The sequence below is a fragment of the Hakea prostrata genome, chromosome 5 (genome assembly GCF_041222555.1).
Source record: "Hakea prostrata isolate BN-2017 chromosome 5, UWA_Hpros_2, whole genome shotgun sequence".
NCBI classification, from domain to species: Eukaryota; Viridiplantae; Streptophyta; class Magnoliopsida; order Proteales; family Proteaceae; genus Hakea; species Hakea prostrata.
In genome coordinates this window covers 13,709,253-13,728,478 of record NC_142604.1, presented here as the reverse complement: position 1 = coordinate 13,728,478, position 19,226 = coordinate 13,709,253, and the positions used below count along the sequence as shown (strand labels likewise).

The following is a 19,226-nucleotide window of genomic DNA, read 5'->3' as shown; positions in this document are numbered from 1 at the left end:
TTTTAAACGCTAAATTTGTTCACACCGTCGGATTCTTTTAAATACATGTGTCATAATCCAGTGCCTGCGCGGATAAATATCCGCACAGGCGCGAACAAAAATCCCACAAGTGAGCTTTATCTAAAGAAATAAATCTTTACCAGCCACTTCATTAAATTAGTTTCAACCTTAAACGTCAAAGTGTCCCCCCCCCCCCTCCCTCCCTCCCTCATTATTACATTATCCCACAAACCTTGAATATAAGGTTTTGAGGTATTCTAGCATAATATGGTATCAAATAGAAGATGCAAATGATATTTTCTAGAAGTGGAGGTCTTGGTATTTTATTTATTATTATTATTATTATCATTATTATTTTGGGTAAGAGAGGTTATCTTGAATTTTCTTATCAAATCTTTACGTATCATCTTTCCAAATCTTTCCACATATGTTTTTGTATATTTTTTTCCCTCATTTGTTGTATATTATATTCCATTTTTGTTGTAATCACAAATTGATAGGAGTATTAGAAAAGACAATATCTAAAATTAGGAAAATAATATTATTTTCATGTATATTTATCCCACATTTGTGAAAGAAATAATACTGAAATGGGATTCAATCTTCATTAACAAATTTATTGCAATAAGAAATTTGAATTTGGAGCAAGGGGTTGAAGTTAGAAACACCAAGTTCAAAGGTGTGGGTTTGTAAGAAGTACATCCATTTTATCCTCAAATCCAGATTCTCTTTGGGGGTTGATATTTAATGCATTAAATAAATCTGAAAATCTAGATTAAAAAGAAAAAATAGATTTGTCTCTTCTCCTTGAATGTAAAAACTCGATAATTTTTATTAAATCATTGATGTATCATGTACAAATAAATGTTTATATAACAAATCCAAGACATGTTTGTTTATGTTGTATTGACGTCGAAAACTCAAAGTTGATAATTTCTTTGATAAGAAAAGAACTGATCAATCATATCCTTGTACAAGAAAGTCAAATGCATCATTCCATATATGTGACCACGAATAATTTTCACGTTATTATAAACAACACAATGTGGGTTTCAATTTAAAATGACAAATGCCAGAAGAAAAAAAACACTAGGAAAGCTCTTGTCCATACCTAAAGAGGGTATGGACAAAACTTAAAGAGAGTTAGAAGATAAGCAAATTATTTGATACTCATTTATACATTGCAAAAAAAAAAAAAAAAAAAAAAAAAAAAAAAAAACTCCAAAAGCCCTCTTGGCCTTTTCCATATCTAAAGAGGTATGGATAAAACCTAAAGAGAGTTAGAAAACAAGCAAACTATTTGATACTCATCTAGACATTTTTGCTCTTATTATACTAATTTTGAATACTCAAAAATGGTAATTTTTTCATAAGGAAAGAACAAATCAATCTTATCCTTATATAATAATGCTACTCCATATATATGGCCCTAAATTATCCTCACGTTTTTATAAATTTACACAATATGAATTTCAATTTAAAATAACACGTGACAAAAAAGAAAAGCCCTTTCCACGTAAAGGAAGAGTAAAAGGAGAGAAGCCAAAATTTGGAGCTCTGTGTGTGAACAAAACCCTAAAGAAGGTTTTTCTCCAGGAAAGTGTATATTGCAAATGGGGGATAGTTGATGCAATCATGAAAGAGACAAACCAAAGTGGCTAACACTTAGCGGAAAAAGGGGTAAAAGTAGGGAAGAGACCAAGCAAGAGAAACTAAAGTGAGTAAATCTTAACTTTTACCTGCAAATCTCTTAGAGATAGATGTTCTATATTCATTGATAAAGACCAACACAAGGATGGGATTTGAAAGATAAAGCTCCTTTATTATCCAAATCTAGCCAGTGACCCAATCTGATTATCTGGTTTAAATCTCCCATTCCCATGCATGCATGCTTCCTGGTCCACTTCATGCTTTGAGGGGTCCTTCCCCTTAAACCTCAACATCATTACTGTAATTACAGCCACACATTCTCACGATTTTGTGTTATCTGTATACTCTGAGAGTGTTAGGTGTATTATCTCTTTCTGTATATACATGTAACACTCTACTCCTTATACACAGAGCTAGCAAACCATTTTATCCAGAAGGAATATGTACATGGTGAGTGGAGAGGGAAGAAGAAGAGAATACTGGTTGGTTTTCTAGTATGTGTTTGGTAATGTTTTCATTCTAAAGAGTCAATTCTTGTGTAAAATTATTTTTACATGTTTATGTGCTGAGAGATTAGACTAAACTTGTTTTGAAAATATTTCGAATTCAGCTCAAAATATAGAAGTTTTATTTTTTGAGCTAAGGCACATGGTAATATAATGGAGTCATGCGAGTAGGGGAAGGAGTGGAGTTGGTCTTAAGAGAATTTCATCTTTGGGATCATTTTACCAATAACTTGTCCTCCCTATAGAACATTTCTTAACAGTCCCGTAAAGCCCATTCTTCGCACCACTTTTATCAATGATCGTTCTTGAAGAACAGAAGAACGAGGCATTTAACCAAATACCCACTACCCATACTTCTGTTCTCAAGTGTTATATTCACCGTGAGTACATAAATTGAAGGATAAATGATTCCCATAAGAGGAAATTAAGAGATACAAAGGATGTATATTCCAACCAAAAAAGGGATATACGTAAGAGATATACAATGAATTTAATATTCTCACAACATACAGCTAACAGATGGGAGCTTATAAAATACAACAGTGGAGCCACCAGAGCCAAAACAGATAAAGATAGAGATAAAGATGAACAACATGGAGGTTCAACATACGAATGGATGCACAAAGACCATGGAAGTGCAGCAGATTCTTCACATGAATGAAGGCACTGGAGAAACTAGCTATGCTGAGAACTCAGTCGCCCAGGTTTGCCACCTTCCCTCTTTGTCCTATCCATGAGCCAAAAATCTGTACTTACACTGACTGTTTTTGGCCTTTTAGGGTCAGATTATCTCCATGGCAAAGCCCATAATAGAAAAAGCCATCTTGGGTATTTACTTCACCAGCTTCCCTGAGGTGATTCAAATTGCAGACTTGGGTTGTTCATCAGGACCAAACACCCTACTAGTGGTCAAGGAGATCATGAGTGTCATTGATGAGAAATGCCATCAACTGGGTCGGTCAACACCGGAGTTTCATGTATTCCTAAATGATCTCCCTGGAAATGATTTCAACACAGTTTTCAGGTCACTGCCGGCGTTTTATGAAACTAGGAAAGGCAAAGCCTCGAGCCCATGTTTCATCGCAGGCGTTCCTGGTTCTTTCTATGGAAGGCTCTTCCCAAGCAAGAGCTTACATTTTGTGCATTCTTCTTCCAGTCTTCATTGGCTCTCTCAGGTTAGCTAATACACCATCTCACATGAGGTATGAGGAGCCACTACTCCTTCATCCTCTTGTACACATGACACATGATTTTGTTTCTCTAGAACAATAATTACATGTCCCAATAATTTTAGGATTTTGCTTCGATTTATTTGCTGAACTGTTAAGTATTAGTTTCGCTACCAACGACCATGTTGTATGCTTAACGGTTCAGCGCATTCTTTCAAACAGTTGTAGCCATTCTTTCACTGCCTGAGCTATATGGATGGAATCCAAGATTGGAGGATCCAAACATGGAATCCATCAGTGCAATTCAAAACTCCGAGCCTAATGGAAAACCAATAGAACCTGAAAAAGCATCGACTCGATGCCACAAGCTGTTTTGAGACCTTAACCTCATATTACAATTGTGGTCTATCGACCATTGCATCAAAGTTCAATCCTAGAAATTCAGCCAACTTGACGACCATTTTGCCGGAACCAACCCTAAAATCTAGCCAAACTCAGGTTCTTGCTCTTCATTAGGCCATAGTAGAAAGAAAGTGCATATTTTCCATTTTTGTCATGAATGCTTATACCACATTGCCATTAATGTTAAAAGGAAAATATCATGATGGCTTGGTTGATACTTTAAAGACCTTTGTGTAAACAAAGTCACACAGATCTACGATGAAATGACATCTGTGTCAGAAAATTCTCTCTCCATGCAAATAGAGCATCCAAAGTCTTATTTGACCTGTAATAAATCCCGAAATTTGATAAAACGACATGTGTCAGAAAATTCTCTCTCAATGTGAATAAAAGCATCCAAAGTCTTATTTGACCTGTAATAAATCCTGAAATTTGACTATCTGACATAAAAATTCCCAGACCATTCCACTACTAGTTATATAACTTGTTTGAAAACCACCTTGATAAGCCTAATGAAATCAACAGGTTCCTTTCGGACTAGATAGCTCCATAAACAATGGAAGGATATATATTTCCAAGACAAGCCCAGCTGCAGTAAAAGAGGCGTATCTGGAACAGTTCCAGAGGGATTTCTCGCTGTTTCTCAAGTCCAGGTCCCAAGAGTTAGTTCCAAATGGGCGTCTCGTTTTTACTCTTTTAGGAAGAACCACTGCAGACCCTTCCTCTGACGAGAGTTGTGTTCTATGGGATCTCCTTGCAGAGTCTCTTGGAGAATTGGTTTCAGAGGTTAAACACTCGCTCTCTCCCCCTCTCCCTTCTCTTTTTTCTTTGTGACATATTTACAAATACGTTCCGGATGTATGATGCAGGACCTTGTTGAAGAGGAGCATTTGGATTCGTTCAATGCACCCTTTTATGCACCTTCTTCAGAAGAGATTGTATCTGAGATTGTAAAAGATGGGTGTTTCAGCATTGACTGCCTTAAGGTAATTGCATTGGATTGGAGTGGGGGCGTCAGCAATGGAGATTACAACAGTGATAGACCATCATCCACCAGCCACTACCGTATGGCAAAGGCCATTAGAGCTGTTGCAGAATCCATGCTTCGAAATCATTTTGGACAAGAAGTGATGGATCCTTTATTTCAAAGATTTGGCGAGCTTATAGGGTCCACCGCTAGGAGGGTTCAGCATACCAGCTTCGTGGTGTCTTTGATTAAAAAATAGCCGTTAAAAACAAAAGGGTTTTTTATACATCTGAATATACTTATCTCTTTGTCTCAGTCCATGCATGGGACATTATAGTTTACAGGACCAAACTCAACAATGTCTGGGTCATCAGGAATAGCATCCTCAGGCAGTTCTCCATTGCAGTTCAATGTGGATTTTCCCATTCCTTGAATCAATGAGGTGATACTTCTGATTGATCCTTTTGTTGCTGACAACATCTCCTAGATCAATGTCAACATAGCCAAGAATTTCCTGATTGGAAAAGCAAAAAGTATCCCTTCAATCATTCTTAACAATAAGCAAAACAAAATGAAAATATAACTAAAGGTAAAGCTGCATTTCCAGAATACTATCTGCCCACTGTTATAATTCAAAAAATTGAAAATACTGGGTAAGAAATCGCTCAATAGGTAGAGCCTCATTTACAGGAGGAAGCAAGCAAATAACCCTCTAAACCCAAAACACTGAAATAGCATAAATGCATAGGTATCTTGCTTGTAAAAATTAAGATGTGACAGCAAACCCAGTGCCCAATGCTTCCTCACCAGAGAGAAAGAGGGGGGGGGGTGAACTCATGTTAAGAATTCAGATATATTAAGCATGAAATAAATTCTCTGTACCTTGGGATGAATTAAATTCCTCGATGACCTGCTGACTACTTCCACATGTAATTTATCATTTGGTGGTTTGTCCAGTGTATATGTGAACTCTTCTTCCCATCTCGGGTCTCTGCATTTCTTCAGACGCTGTTAACAGTAAAAGAATAAGAATATTCAGCTTGAACAATATAATTGCAACCATCAAAGTCTAAGTCATATTTCTTTGATGATCTTCTTTCATGTCTGAGAGGCAAAAGCTAGCTTAAGCACGACAAAGACTGAACTCACACACGTCATTTTCCAAAAGCAATTCAAAAGATATTAATTAAAGCCAATACCTAAGATAGAAATCATAGAATGAATAGGCAGCACCTGTGCTAGTACTACTACCATTGACACAAAGTCACGATATCATTACCTTAGTTTTCTTTTTCTCTCCCCCGAGAAGAATCTTTACATATGGATTCGTGTGGTGCTTTCCCTCAAGATCTTCAGCATCATTGACAATAACCACAAGCACGCCTCCACCAGCAGGTACTCCTTCAAGGGCCTTCTTTACTGTGTTGGACCCTTCAAAATCTTCGGGCATATCTTCTTTAAAAGGCTTATATGTAACTTCAACAACAAGCTGCCCTCGGGATTTCTCATTTTGGACATCATTAGGGTCCATATTTTTATGAAGATCAAGAGTCAAAACTTTTGGCTTACCAGGAGTAAGATCCTTTATAGGAGCAACATTCATACCCATCTTGTCATGTTTGCTAACCTAGGGAGGACATACACAGCTTTAGCAACCCCAGAAACAGGGGGCGGGGGGGGGGGGGGGGGAATACATAAAAAAATGCACAGACATGTGAATTATATACCTGCTCCCAATCGTAAACTTCCAATTCTAAAACTTGAGATTCTGGGTCTTTAACAACGAAATTAAACTCCTCATTCCATTCAGGATTCAAGTTTTTATGCTTCACTGTCGTCTTCTTTGATGGAAGCTTAGATTCGGAAAGCTTTAGTTTGACATATGGATCTGATGCTCCAAGAAGGTCTTTTTTTTTCAGATTCATAGCACGCACGACCTTAACATGGAGAATTCCAACAGGCTTCTGCAGAGCTCTGAAAATTTCATTAGGACAACACAGTGTCAAGGGCATAGCCGACTAAGGAATGACATCAGTTATAATTAAATGCAGAAATTTACTTTGCAGTATCCAAAATGGGTACTTCTAGCGTTTTTGGCCATAGATACATATTCGCAACCTGATCCTTGATTTGCTCCTGCAGGACACCCCATTCTAAGGGATTAAACAAGAAATCAATAAAATTTGATCTTTGTGTATGATATGGAGTGTTTTTAGCTTATGTTATACAAACTGCATGTTTCTATTAATTTGAATGAGATCAGTTGATCTGTTAGTAATCTCTTCAAAAGCCAACAGTCTAGAAAGTATACATATTAGAATGTCATTGATCATCATTGTTATGCACGGTAAACTCTCTAGAATGGATTGTTATCAACATTGATTTTTAATTCATTATTACCCCTGACCTGGAAGTTATCTAGAGAAGTGATTTTTGAGCCAGACCATCTAATAGTTTTATATTTATTGACAGCCACTTGTGTGAGACAGTACCAAAAAACCCGTTTTTAGCAGTAGTTAAGTATATAGAAGTCTTTGGCTTTGGCCTCACACGCAGCAAAACATCTATACAAAATATCCGCTGAGTACATGCAATGAGCCATTGACACTCAAGGACATCCAATCCACAAACAATCTGGTCTTATAAACAGCATTGGTTGGGTAAAGGTCATAACACTAGAGGAATATTACCTTAAGGCATATAGGGGAAGGTCATAAGCATCTACCCATTCATTATTCTTCACTGTGTGAGATGTACCAAACGATCAGGAAGATACATAAGTGGTGCAATTCCTAAGGGGGTGATGCTCCTAGAGTTGACGGCTAGCAGAAATTAAAATTTTGGCCAAAAAGAAAAAGATTAGAATGTTTCAGTAAGTCTAGTTTTCTTCTAAATATGTAAGCCTAGAGAAGTGAAGAAAGTGAAAGAAGTAAAATTAGCAGCTCACAAAAAGCATTCAATGTAAAAATATAAAAGAAAAGGAGATACCAGATATCTTTGCACCACCAGTAACAATTTAGATGGAAGGACTGTACTAGTAGAGCAGATGGATCATAATATAAAGCTTAAAGTAGCATACCTGGACAAATCTGTACAAGCCAGGAACTGACATCAAGTCTGCCCCAACTAACTTCAGTCCAAAATCAACATGGGGCTGCAATAAATGACAACTAATTAGACAGCATGGAGAAGCTTGATCAAATTAGCAGGCTAGGAGACCTCATTTAGTTGGTCAAATTGATAGATTCTGCTTATGCTTCTGCAGAAGAACCAGGAAAAAGTGATTACGTAAAACTCAAGCAGTCTAGCCTCCCTGGAAGAGGAAATTCTTAGCAAGTCCACTGCAGGATCATACTTTGGTCAAAAATTGGCCAAATTTATTTATTTTAGATTTTCTGAATTTCCGTATTATATCTGGAGGGGTACTTCATTACAATTTATTCGTTTGTGACAGGTCTTAAATTTGTCATAGGTTTGTTAATTTATTATGTCTTGAGTCCATTTTACATTGTATTAGTATCAGACAACACTAGTTACGTGTTTTTTTTCCTTCTTATTTACTACAAATTAAAAAGATGTTCATTACTTGCTGTCGTTCCTAAACCTTTGAAAGAACTTGAATAATCATTCAACAAACAAGATCTGGTAAGAGTCCAACTTTAGATTTCCTGCACTTTGATTTACTTCTAGCTTCAATTTAGTGCCACATAACAGACAGCAATCCCAAAAATTTGACAGTCCATCACTCAACCATTATTTCATCAATGTCCAGGTGTATGCAATTCCAAAATTAGGCAGCCACAAATGCTCTGACAAAAATTGGCTTTCACACTGTGGACCCTACAGACAATCTACCTTCCCTGAAATACTAAAAACTGGAAAGCCCCTAACCTCCATTGAAAATTTTCATCACAGCCTAATTTTCTATCTCTGAACTCCTATTGTTTTCACAGACCTAAGACTGATTCTTCCACCCATCCAACTATAAAACCCTATTCAGACCCAACAACCTCCAGATTTCTTCAATCCCTTAATCCAAGTTCTAATGCCCTATATCATGTTCTATCTTTCATAGTTATAAGGTCACAAGAAATAAATACTGGATATAAATCTGATTTATAATATGACAAACCTTCTCCATCAAAGAAAGAAAAATTTTGGAAAAACAAGGAAAGTTTGGAACCAATGGCTTCAGGGTGATGCGTGGTATAGCAAAGATTTGTACATCCACTGCCTGAAATTCCACGAGCAAAACAATTAATCAGTGCAAGCATAGAAAATGAAATCCTCTCATGAGGCAGTTTTAAATCATTCATAGCCTCTTCCGATTCCATCCAGCTCTTTATGCCAAATTTATCCTGAATCTTGTCATAAACATTTTTTTCATTGGCTTGTGCTTCATTTTTTTTTTTATTTCTTTTGGGGGGGGGGGGTTTGGGGGTGAGGCTTGAAGAGGAGACGCACCTGCACAGTTGCTTTCAATCCAAATGCTTCAACAGCAACAGTGACATTAGAATTACCAGCCCACTTTAGGAATGGCTCCAAAATTAATTCATTCTCATCAGTGTCATAGACCTTCATGCCTGAAAATGATTAGATCACAAAATAGAAATCTACCATCAACAAAATTCCAAACGTGAGCATGTTTGTATAGATAAATACAGATAAAGAAGAAAATAACTTGAAGCTACCATCTCATCAATTTCATAGACCACCATGCCTGAAAAAGATTACATCACCAAATGGATATCAATACCAAACAAAATTCCAATATATCGTCACTATCCCAAAAATGGAGTAACATTGAGAAGCCTTTCTTTTCTCCTTTATTCAGATAATTGAAAAGAATTTCATCTCCATGGGGTCATAGCTCCAGCTCAACTTCCTCATTTCCGGCAATGACCTTGTTGGAAGTATGACTGAAGTTTCCTATTTGGAATAGAATTCCCCTTTAAATCTCCTATTTTAGTTGTATTTTATTATCTTATATTTTCTATATCGGTTTCCTATTTGGTGTTAGATTGATTTTGTCACGCCCCCCCCCCCCCCGCGCTCGGGTGGGGCCCACATCAGACACCACAGGGCACGGACAGCCCCTTCGTAACACCTCTTTATAATCAATAAAACAAAATGCTAGACAAAACATTCTCAAAACAAACAACCGGGCGGACCCATAAACATATATAGACACGCTAAAGCCGATATTTACATTGACCTTCAACGTGTCTAGATCAATACATACAGCTCAAGAAAATATACATCACGTCCAATTATACAAACATCAAACGCGAAATGAATGAGATACACTTCAACTTAAAGGCATGGGAGGCAACACCGCCATCATGAAGAGACGCAACATTTACAATAATGAGCTGGGCCGAAGCAAAAAGACAACCAGAAGTAAGCGGGCAATCATTATGACGATTATCACATCAAAATCATATAACACAACACAAACCTTTCTTCTTCTTTCCATCATTCGCCCTTTCCTTTTCTTTCTTTTCCTTTCCTTTTTCATTAAACAGACCAAGGCACCGGAGAGAGCACCACGGCAACCACAAGGGCGGGCGGCCAACCACGCAGGGACGGCACCAAGGGCCCGGGACGCCAACCACACAAGTGGCATGGCTCTTGGCCAGGCCGGTGTTCTCCGGAGGCCAACAGGCAGATATCTTACTGCGCTCATGCCCTCCCATTTGGGTACATAAGTACCGGACCGAAGCATTACATTATTCCTTCTTTATTTTATTTCCTTTCTTTTCTTTTCACTTAGCTTGCTTCATACCCTCCAAGGACTTATGAAGGCCATGCCTCCCATTTGGGTACATAAGTACAGTCTGAAGCCTAACATTTATTTTTTACTCTTTCTAAAATTGTTTACCATGGATATTTCCATGAACATCAATCAGCATCATCGCTATCGAACACAACATGCAATTCAATCATGTAAATATGGAGCATGACAATCCAATCGATAATCATAAGACATCAACTCATCCGAACATAGTATGAATCATCATTTACAAGAGAGCAGATAATACATTAACAGCATAAACATCCAAATTCACGATGACGTAAGAATACTAAGCATTCCAAGTCAAGGTACAAATCATTAGGGCATCCAATCGGGCATTTGTTCAATACACAAACACACATATATATGTACTTTCCATATATTGCATCAATAAATAAATAAAATAGACTTATGTCATCAGTGACATTACATGTCTACTAAAAGGAATCACCCACAACATTAAGTGGTAATATTACAGGGGGTGACCTGGTTTATAACGCTTCCGATCCGATCGATCAAGGAATAGAACGAGGAGCAAGGGAATCCCTTTATATTATTTCTCTCTCATCTATTTCTCTCTCCCTTCTTCTCTCCTCACGGATTTCTCGATTCACCTCACTTCTCCCCTCTCCTCTAATGGTCCTCCATTTATCTCATTTCCTCCGAAACCTCTCTCTCCCACGACCGGGCCGGAAAAAAAAAAGGGGGGAGGGGGGGCGGGGCCAAGATGTGGGGATTAGATTGATTTCCTAATAAGTCTAAAATTAGTTTATCTATTTATTTTTCTTATTTAAGTTGGATTTACTCAGATTGTAACTATAAATACCCCATTGGGGCCTACGAATAAAATATACCTTCTGAGTAATAATTTATTCAAATTCCAACATTGGTATCAGAACCAGGTTGAGATTGTTGTTTTGAGAGTCGTTTAAGTTTCTAGTATAGTTCAATGAAGAAGATAAAATAGGGTTCTCATGAAGTTTTCAGATTTTATTCTTTTTTCCTAGATTTGTTTTATTGTGTTTTAGTGTTGTTTGGGTTAGATCCAATTAATTTTCTTATTGTTGGAAAACCTTTCTTCAAACTTTTGCAAAACTTGATCTCTATTACCTTTAGAATTTTGCCCCTTACCTTGGTGATCTTTCACTTTGAAGATCTAATATTGCTATAGATTTGACTCTTTTGACTTGCACAAAACCTAATCTCTGTTACCCTTAAAGATTTTCCCCTTACCTTGACAATTCCACTTTAGAGATCTAACCTTGCTGGAGATTTGGCATTTATCCTGTGCAAAACTTGATCTCTATTACCTTTGGATATTGTCTCTTACCTTGGCAAATTTTCCCTTTAGAAATTTAACATTACTGTAAATCTAAAGTTTAATTTTTCCTGCTATACCCTAGCAGTTGTTACCCCCTAAAACATATTTTCCCTAGATTTGAGCCAAAATTGGTCTTCTCGATATTTGAAGATTTTACTCTCTTTTTTAGATGTTTTTCCTTGGAGGCCTGAAGTTGCGGCAGAGATGAGGACGAAGCAAGTGAAAATTGACCGACATTTTATCAAAGAAAAATTGGAAAGCATTCATTAATTTGTGAAGTACGAAGATCAAGTTGCAGAAATTTACCTGGACAAATGTTTCATCTTATTTTGACCAAGTTGAGCATATGTGATATCCATGTCTCAATTGAGGGGAGTGTTGGAAGTATGACTAAGGTCTCCTAATTGGAATAGAATTCCCTTTAAATCTCCTATTTTAGTTATATTTTATTATCTTATATTTTCTATATTGGTTTTCTAATAAGTCTAAGATTAGTTTATCTACTTGAATTTTGTATTTCTTTTCCTACTCAGAGTGTAACTATAGATACCTTATTGGGGCCTACAAATAAAATATATCTTATGAATAATAATTTCTTCAAATTCCAGTAGACCTAGGGATTGATGGCGGTGCCCCCTTCCACCCCCTCTTCCCCTGCATTCCCACCTTCATGGCTAACCCCAAACCTTGTTTCTCACTTTCCCAACATTTAAAGATTTACATGGCATCAATATCAATATTTCTATTCAGTGTCCCACTTAAGAGTAACAAAAAATCATTCTAAATTTATTCTAAGTGTCTTGAAGAAACAAATTGTATTCCAGTGGTCCTAGAGGCTCAGATTTCACACAAGTTGGCCTACATAAGCAGTACCATATGACTTATGGGGGAAAAGCACCTTCGTTATTGAAGTACTATCAAGGTTGGAATGCACAAAATAGGACTCCCTCTTAACAAATAAAAGTAGATCATGAATTTTGACAAACTTTCACTACATTAATTGTGATGGTTCTGCTTTCTTTAAAAGTTGCAACAGCAAAAGTGGGAAGCCCTCAGCAGTTTAAGATTGAATATCGTTGGATAGCCTCTTCCTTCAAAGAACAGTCCCTGGCGAACTCTATTGGGTATCTAATGTTCAGTGCTTGTATCTTGTGGAACTGGATGGGTGCAATATGCGTAAATGGACTACCAAATTCAGATCTCCTGAACAGATTTGGAAAGCCATCTGCACTAACATTACCTCTAAAATTGCTCAGCTTCCACATAGAGCACATACCCCAAGGAAAATGCTCATTGTTGTGACTTGGGGTCTAGATAGAAATTTATTGGTCACCCTCGGCTCTAGTAGCCCGGCTCACTCCCCCCTCCTACTTGTTTCCCTTCGGGGCGTTTATAATATATTTTTTATTCACACAAAAAAAGGGGACTCCCATCTTAACAAATTAAAGTAGTCATGAAATTTGACAAACTTCGAACCACATCAATTTTAATGATTGTGCTTTCAATAGAAGTTGCAATAACAGTTCCTATTTTCTTGTTCATTGCCATTGCAATTAGAAAAATACATACTGCTTCAATTGTAATGATTGTATTTTCTTTAAAAGTTACAATAACAGTATCTATTTTCTAGTTCATTACCACAGTAATTGGCAAATACATGACAAAGCATGTATAGGCATAGAAGTGACAGAAATTAACGCACACTGAAATGAAACAAGATAAAAAGAAAATGGTTATCTAGCTCATAACTCCCATGACTAAATTCCATAGAACACCAACATATTCAACTAACCTTGAAAAGTTGGTGGTAACGACCCTAATGTGAGTGTTTGAATTTCAACTGACTTGATATTGTATTTTGGAATTTCCTCAGCAATGATGGGCTTGGCAATATTCTTTATAGTCTTGCAGATTGCCTAATTAAAAAAGGTAAAAATAATTAATAAATCAGAATGATGAAAGGAGAACAACCTAGAACTAAAAGCTGAAGCAGTAATAAAAATGCACTTGCCTTTTCCAAATAAGGCCACAAATGTTCTATGAACTGATTAAACCAGTCAACCTACAGAAAAAACAAATATGGTAAAAGAATTGGTTCAGAAACTATTATTGAAGATGAGAACAATTTAATAAAACTGAGTAATAAAGCAGCTAAAACAAAAATTACATACACGATCATAATCTGGATGTTTCACCCAAGGAGGTATCTCAGGAAGCAATTGCTGCAAAGTTTCTGAGTCTTGGTCTACCAATGGGCGAACTGTAGGGGGCTGATTAAGCAAAGATTCAAAATCAGTGCTTGTATATGCAAAACTTTATTCATATAAAAAAAAGGATAAAAATAAAAACCAGTGCTCCATCATCATCATTAACATTAAAGTTCACAACAATCATCAGACAGATCTTTTCTCTTCTTTGTCTTTCAGTCTAGAGGTGAAAGTATTCGCTTTAACATCAGTCAGTCCAAAAATGTTCACCAAGTTTCCCAAATCAATTGTCAAGCCCAAAACTATAAGAAATCTAACATCCCATATGGAACTTATAGCAGTTGTCCCTCTAATGTCAACAGCACCAAGGGTGGCTGCACTTTGGAAAACAGAGTTGAGAAAGAAAAATCATATCAGAAATCTAAGATCCCATAATGGAACATATGGCAGTTATCCCTCTAATTTCAACAGCACCATGGGAGGCTGGACTCTGGAGAAGAAATTTGAGAAAGAAAAATCATACAATATGCAAATACATGGGGAAAAGTTCTTGAACTTTTGGGAGATTCTAGTTCTCTAAAACATATTGAGTTTTAGACTCTCCAATCCCTAGGGACTTTCGAACAACAGGTTCTCCATCTAAAACTGCAACTCTGTATCAAGATATTTCCACATCATCAATACAATTGAGATTTTGCAAAAGCTCTCCCTTGCTATTCTAGCTAAAAATTCTATACCACGAGAAGCAGTGGATGCATATCCCATAAGCTTGTATATGATGCTTATGTATTTGCCAACTAACCCACACACACAGAGATGCAGTATCAGACCGGTTCAAAAGGTGACAGTCCAACCCCAAAAAGAAGCAGTCCAATGAAGTTTTGTCCAAGAAGATTTGGACTTTATTACGTATTTTACTTCAGTTTTAATTTTAGTCTCTTATTTGTTTCATTATTCCTACATGACAGTGTTTTAGACTTTGGTTTGGACAATTCCTTGAAGTAGCTCGCATTATGATACAATTCCAGGTTTAATAAAACAAAATGTGAGTTATTAGATAGAGAGTTTTTCTTCCCCTGTCTCTACTTCTCCCTTCTTCCTCTTCTATTCTCCTACTTCTCCTTCCCTGAAGCCCACCATTGTTGTCCTATATCAAGCCTGCATCACAGAGAGAGACAGAGTGGATGAAAGGTTGATACTTTAATATGGGAATTATATGGTCAGGCTTCCCTAAAAGAAGTGTCTCTCCTCTGACATATTTGGGGTGTTTTTTACACACACACATGGCTAGCTGATCAGACTTAGTTGTGTCATCTGGCGGTGTGGTAGGGGCATATGTATAATGAATTTTTGCTCAGGACCAAATATGGTTCCAGATAAATTTCGGCTGATGTTGGAAAAGTTTGTCCCAGAAGCCTAAGGCCAGCTGTCAACCATCAGTCAGGGACTATTCCAGCATCATATTCTATCTAGCAGCATTGGGGAACTTCACTTGGTGTCAGATATATGTTGTCCAACACAGTGCTGATGTTGGCTTTCCTCTTTGGATGTTGACTCTTGTCGGGTCCCAGCCGAATACGCCGTTTGATGTCAGGCTGGTTGCCATACTGCAAGGAGGGAGTATCCTTGATGTTCAGGCTGGTTCCGCCATTCTGAAATGGTGCCATCTAGTAGAGGGAAGGTATCCATGCTGTTCAGTGTGTTGCCCATGCCAGCCATTCTGAAATGGTGCCATCTAGTACTGTTTTGGTGCTTCTGAGAGCTAGTTTTCCTGAAGTCACACTCTTTCTCAAAGGTGCTTCCAAGAGTTCCAAGGGGTTTCTTTAACTCCATACATAACATTCTGAGAACCTTTCTTTTTGTCTCGCAACTCTCTTATTCTGTGCTCACTCATATGCAACACCAATCAATTTTCCTATGTTTTACCAATTATATCTTCAAGGTTTCTTCATCATTCCTAAGCACAGTTTTCTAGAACTTCATGAAGTGCAGCAGAACAGTGCACTACTGCTGACTGAAGCTGAGGGCCTCTTTTTATAATGGAGATAAATTTTCACATGTTCTGGTTGCACCATAAGGACCGTATGGGCATACACATACGGTTTTGAGGGCACCATCTAGTGACGTGACCTCAGCCCACATACATCAGTGACAGCATCAATTGTAGCAATTTACAGTTTTTGCTTGGAACAAAGTCTCAAGTTCTGTCATTAGTTCTATTTTTTACTAAGGGTTAAAAGATTTAGTGGTTGTGAACAACCCAAATCATTCCATGAATCCAGAAAAACCAAAATTTGTCAGAGCAACACACTACCCGATTACCCCAAAACCATCTTTCAGAACAACAGCCTCTTGTTTCTTTCTTCGAATCTACCAGAATTTTGTCATCCACAATTTTACAAATAATCCTCCAGGTCACTATGATCAGAACTACTGCCTTCGATGATCAAACCACAAATTTCTTACTTGTTTCCTTCTTTTTGAATTTTTAACCAGCATTTTGTCATCGATGATTTTACAAACCATCCTCCATACCACTATTTGTAGATGGTAAGGTTAACGCATCTATTAACATGCAAACATATATGCTATAGTTATAGTATGGAAAAGATTAAACAAACAAAGAATGGAACAATAAACAACAACAAATACAACTATAAATCAAATTGCAAATTCAGAACGGTGATACAAGAAAGAAAGAAAGAAGTCAAGACTCAATTGGAAGGCAAGAAACTGACCTTGACATCAGTTGGTTGGAAGTAGATAAACATAAAATAGCCAATTGTAATTCCAGAGGTGATTCCCACACCAAAGCCGAAAAGTCCAAATACAATACTAAAGAGACCCATCTCTTATCTGTTCCAGAGAAAATCCAATAAAGAAAGAATTAACAGAAACCCACTTTTCCTTCCCTGCAGATTGATTCGTTAAAACCCATTCCCAATACTCTCAAGTCCTGCTCAACATCAGCATTAGTCCAGCATTAGAAACCCCACAAAACCAATGGAAGTGGAGGTCAGGAAGAGAAGGAAACTAACCAGATGAGCATTCACTCTGCCCAATCTTCCCTTCAACGTCCAATGGGATTCCAGCGCTGTAAAGGGAAAACCAAATGCGTGAATCTGATGGTGTTGCTAACTCTCTGTGATGTCTGGTAAGCAGAATTCAGTTCATCAGAACAGAAAGATCCAAGGAGGACTGAAGATGAGTTGTTGTGTAGTAGATATGCAGCAGAAAATTTCGGCATTGTTTTGCCGTGAAGTCCTAGAAATGTATCAGAACTCAGAATCGTGTCTCGTGCGCGTCTTCTCCTTCTCTCTCTGTACACCTGTCTCATTCTTTGCTTGCCACTCTCTCAACGATATCTTGTATACTTAGGCGGTTCGTCTTCCATCCACGCACGTCAGCAAGTCATCATTGGTTCATAAAGGTCCAAATTTCTTTGACTTTTCCCGGTTCGGTGAGCGGACCGGTCGTGTTGGTCCTTACCAATTAAGAGTGTCAACGGTCTGGGTTGGATTGGGTCGGGCCAGTCATGAATCCTAATCCGATCTTAGAGCCTGAAATTGAAACCCAAACCCCTACCCAACCCTATCAAGGTTTAAGAATCACCAACCTTGACTCGATCCTGACAAGGCCCAGCCTGCCGCAATTAACCTGAGAGGTTCAGATTGGTCCTAATTAACCCTGACCCTAGTTTTTATTTTCTTAGAAAAAGAGACAACAGATGCCAGCTAGTACAATCAAACCCGCAACCTTTGTACTCTATTCCTGCTGGGAGGATTTCCCCAGACTTGTTTCTCTGAATGAATTTCTTTGTCAGTGTTTGGTAAAAAAAAACTCGCAACCTTCTATTTTAATAAATGTTGATTTTACCAACCGACCAACAATCTACTTCTTTTACTTTTGCCTTTTACTATAAATTTAAGTAATAAACATAACTTTAACCAACTTACAATCAGGGGCGGACCTATGAAGGGGCCGGAGGGGGGCCCCCCCCCGATTTTTTAAAATTTTATCCATATTCCCCTAATTCCTTTAATTTTTTTTTGTTTTTTCTCTTCTCACATGTGAAATGTCACTATTTGGCCCCCCCCCAATATTGTGAACAATTTTAAAAAGTAAAATGATGGGTATAAATGTCATTCCTAATAAAAAAACTAATCTATCAATCCCTATTTATTCTCCCCTCTCTTCTCTCTCATTTTTTATTCCTATTTATTCTCTTCTCTATAAACGTGGGTTAAAGGAAATTTTTGAAAAAATAAATCTTATTAGGTATTTAAAATTCAAAATGTTATTTCTAATTAAAAACTAACTCTTCAATCCCTATTTATTCTCTTATCTCCTCTCCTCTATCCTCTTTTTTTCCTATTTATTCTCTTCCCCTTCTATAAGCATGGCTTAAGAAAATTTGAAAAAAAATCTACTCCACAATTAAGTTTCTTTCCCTTTCTCAATTTGAAAAAATAAATCTTATTAGGTATTCATTGTTTCTTTTTTTTCTCTTTTCTTTTGTTATTCTTTTTAATTTGATTTTATGTTCTATGTTTATTTATTTCTTCTGCAATTTTTGTTATTTGATTTTGTATTGTGAATAAAATGTCTATACTTAGTAGGTAACTAACTACCATTGATTTGCATCTCTTACCTAAAAATTTTTTTGGTTTGCATTTAACTTTTTAGGGTTGAAGTCATGTGTATATTTTTTTATATTGTTGCTTTAATTTTACCTATATTTTGTCGAAAAAAAAAATATCATTATTAATAATTTATCATTTTTTTTTCAAATATGTGGGCCCCACAAAATATATGTGGGTCTATTCTTTAATTTAATAAAATAATTTAGCGGTGGGACTCCAAATAGGAAGGTTACTTGCTTTCATTCTTCGGCCCCCCCCCCACTATTGCATCCTGGGTCCGCCACTGCTTACAATAACATAGGGTTGGGTTGGGCTCAGCCGGGTAAACAGAATCTTTTTTTACACCTTTATTATTAATTAAGCCAATCCACTAGAGTTGTCAGTGAAATACTTTGATTAAATAGTTATCAAACTCAGTTTATATGGACCCCCTGAAGTTTGGTCTATGTCATTTTTAGTCCAAAAAATTAAGACTTTGCATATGCCTCTCCTGTGCTATAGAAAAAGTCAATTTAAGGACAAATTATCGTTTCTATGACCAATTTGCCCTTATTCTTTTTTTTTTTT

The 19,226-nt window shown here is 37.0% G+C and overlaps 2 protein-coding genes across 4 annotated transcripts; one reads left to right on the top strand and one right to left on the bottom strand.

Moving 5' to 3' along the window:
* Nucleotides 1-2,742: 2,742 nt before the first annotated feature.
* LOC149015305 (putative methyltransferase TCM_000168) lies at nt 2,743-4,953 on the top strand. Its single transcript, XM_089155623.1, has 4 exons — nt 2,743-2,860; nt 2,936-3,331; nt 4,253-4,513; nt 4,597-4,953. Exons 1-4 carry the CDS (start codon nt 2,750-2,752, stop codon nt 4,951-4,953), a joined length of 1,125 nt encoding a protein of 374 aa, XP_089011749.1. The 5' UTR covers nt 2,743-2,749.
* Nucleotides 4,954-5,063: 110 nt separating this feature from the next.
* Nucleotides 5,064-17,341, bottom strand: LOC149015304 (synaptotagmin-2-like). Of its 3 annotated transcripts, none has more exons than XM_089155619.1 (13): nt 17,055-17,341; nt 16,755-16,972; nt 13,981-14,079; nt 13,821-13,871; nt 13,602-13,725; nt 9,159-9,277; nt 8,827-8,928; nt 7,774-7,848; nt 6,754-6,830; nt 6,422-6,668; nt 5,974-6,321; nt 5,577-5,702; nt 5,064-5,208 (listed from the first exon to the last, which is right to left on the bottom strand). In XM_089155619.1, exons 2-13 carry the CDS (start codon nt 16,863-16,865, stop codon nt 5,080-5,082), a joined length of 1,608 nt encoding a protein of 535 aa, XP_089011745.1. In that variant the 5' UTR covers nt 16,866-16,972; nt 17,055-17,341; the 3' UTR covers nt 5,064-5,079. The 3 variants fall into 3 exon arrangements, with proteins under 3 accessions (XP_089011745.1, XP_089011747.1, XP_089011746.1); XM_089155621.1 differs by having other exon boundaries at nt 16,755-16,872; XM_089155620.1 differs by having other exon boundaries at nt 16,755-17,341.
* Nucleotides 17,342-19,226: the final 1,885 nt, after the last annotated feature.

Coding starts and splice junctions, on each gene's coding strand:
- LOC149015305 (XM_089155623.1), top strand. CDS start 2,750: ATGGAGGTTCAACATACGAATGGATGCACAAAGACCATGGAAGTGCAG. Junction 3,332..4,252: donor GTCTTCATTGGCTCTCTCAG/GTTAGCTAATAC, acceptor TGAAATCAACAG/GTTCCTTTCGGACTAGATAG. Junction 4,514..4,596: donor TTGGAGAATTGGTTTCAGAG/GTTAAACACTCG, acceptor TGTATGATGCAG/GACCTTGTTGAAGAGGAGCA.
- LOC149015304 (XM_089155620.1), bottom strand. CDS start 16,865: ATGGGTCTCTTTAGTATTGTATTTGGACTTTTCGGCTTTGGTGTGGGA. Junction 14,080..16,754: donor TCCAACCAACTGATGTCAAG/GTCAGTTTCTTG, acceptor TTGCTTAATCAG/CCCCCTACAGTTCGCCCATT. Junction 13,726..13,820: donor TGTGGCCTTATTTGGAAAAG/GCAAGTGCATTT, acceptor TTTTTTAATTAG/GCAATCTGCAAGACTATAAA.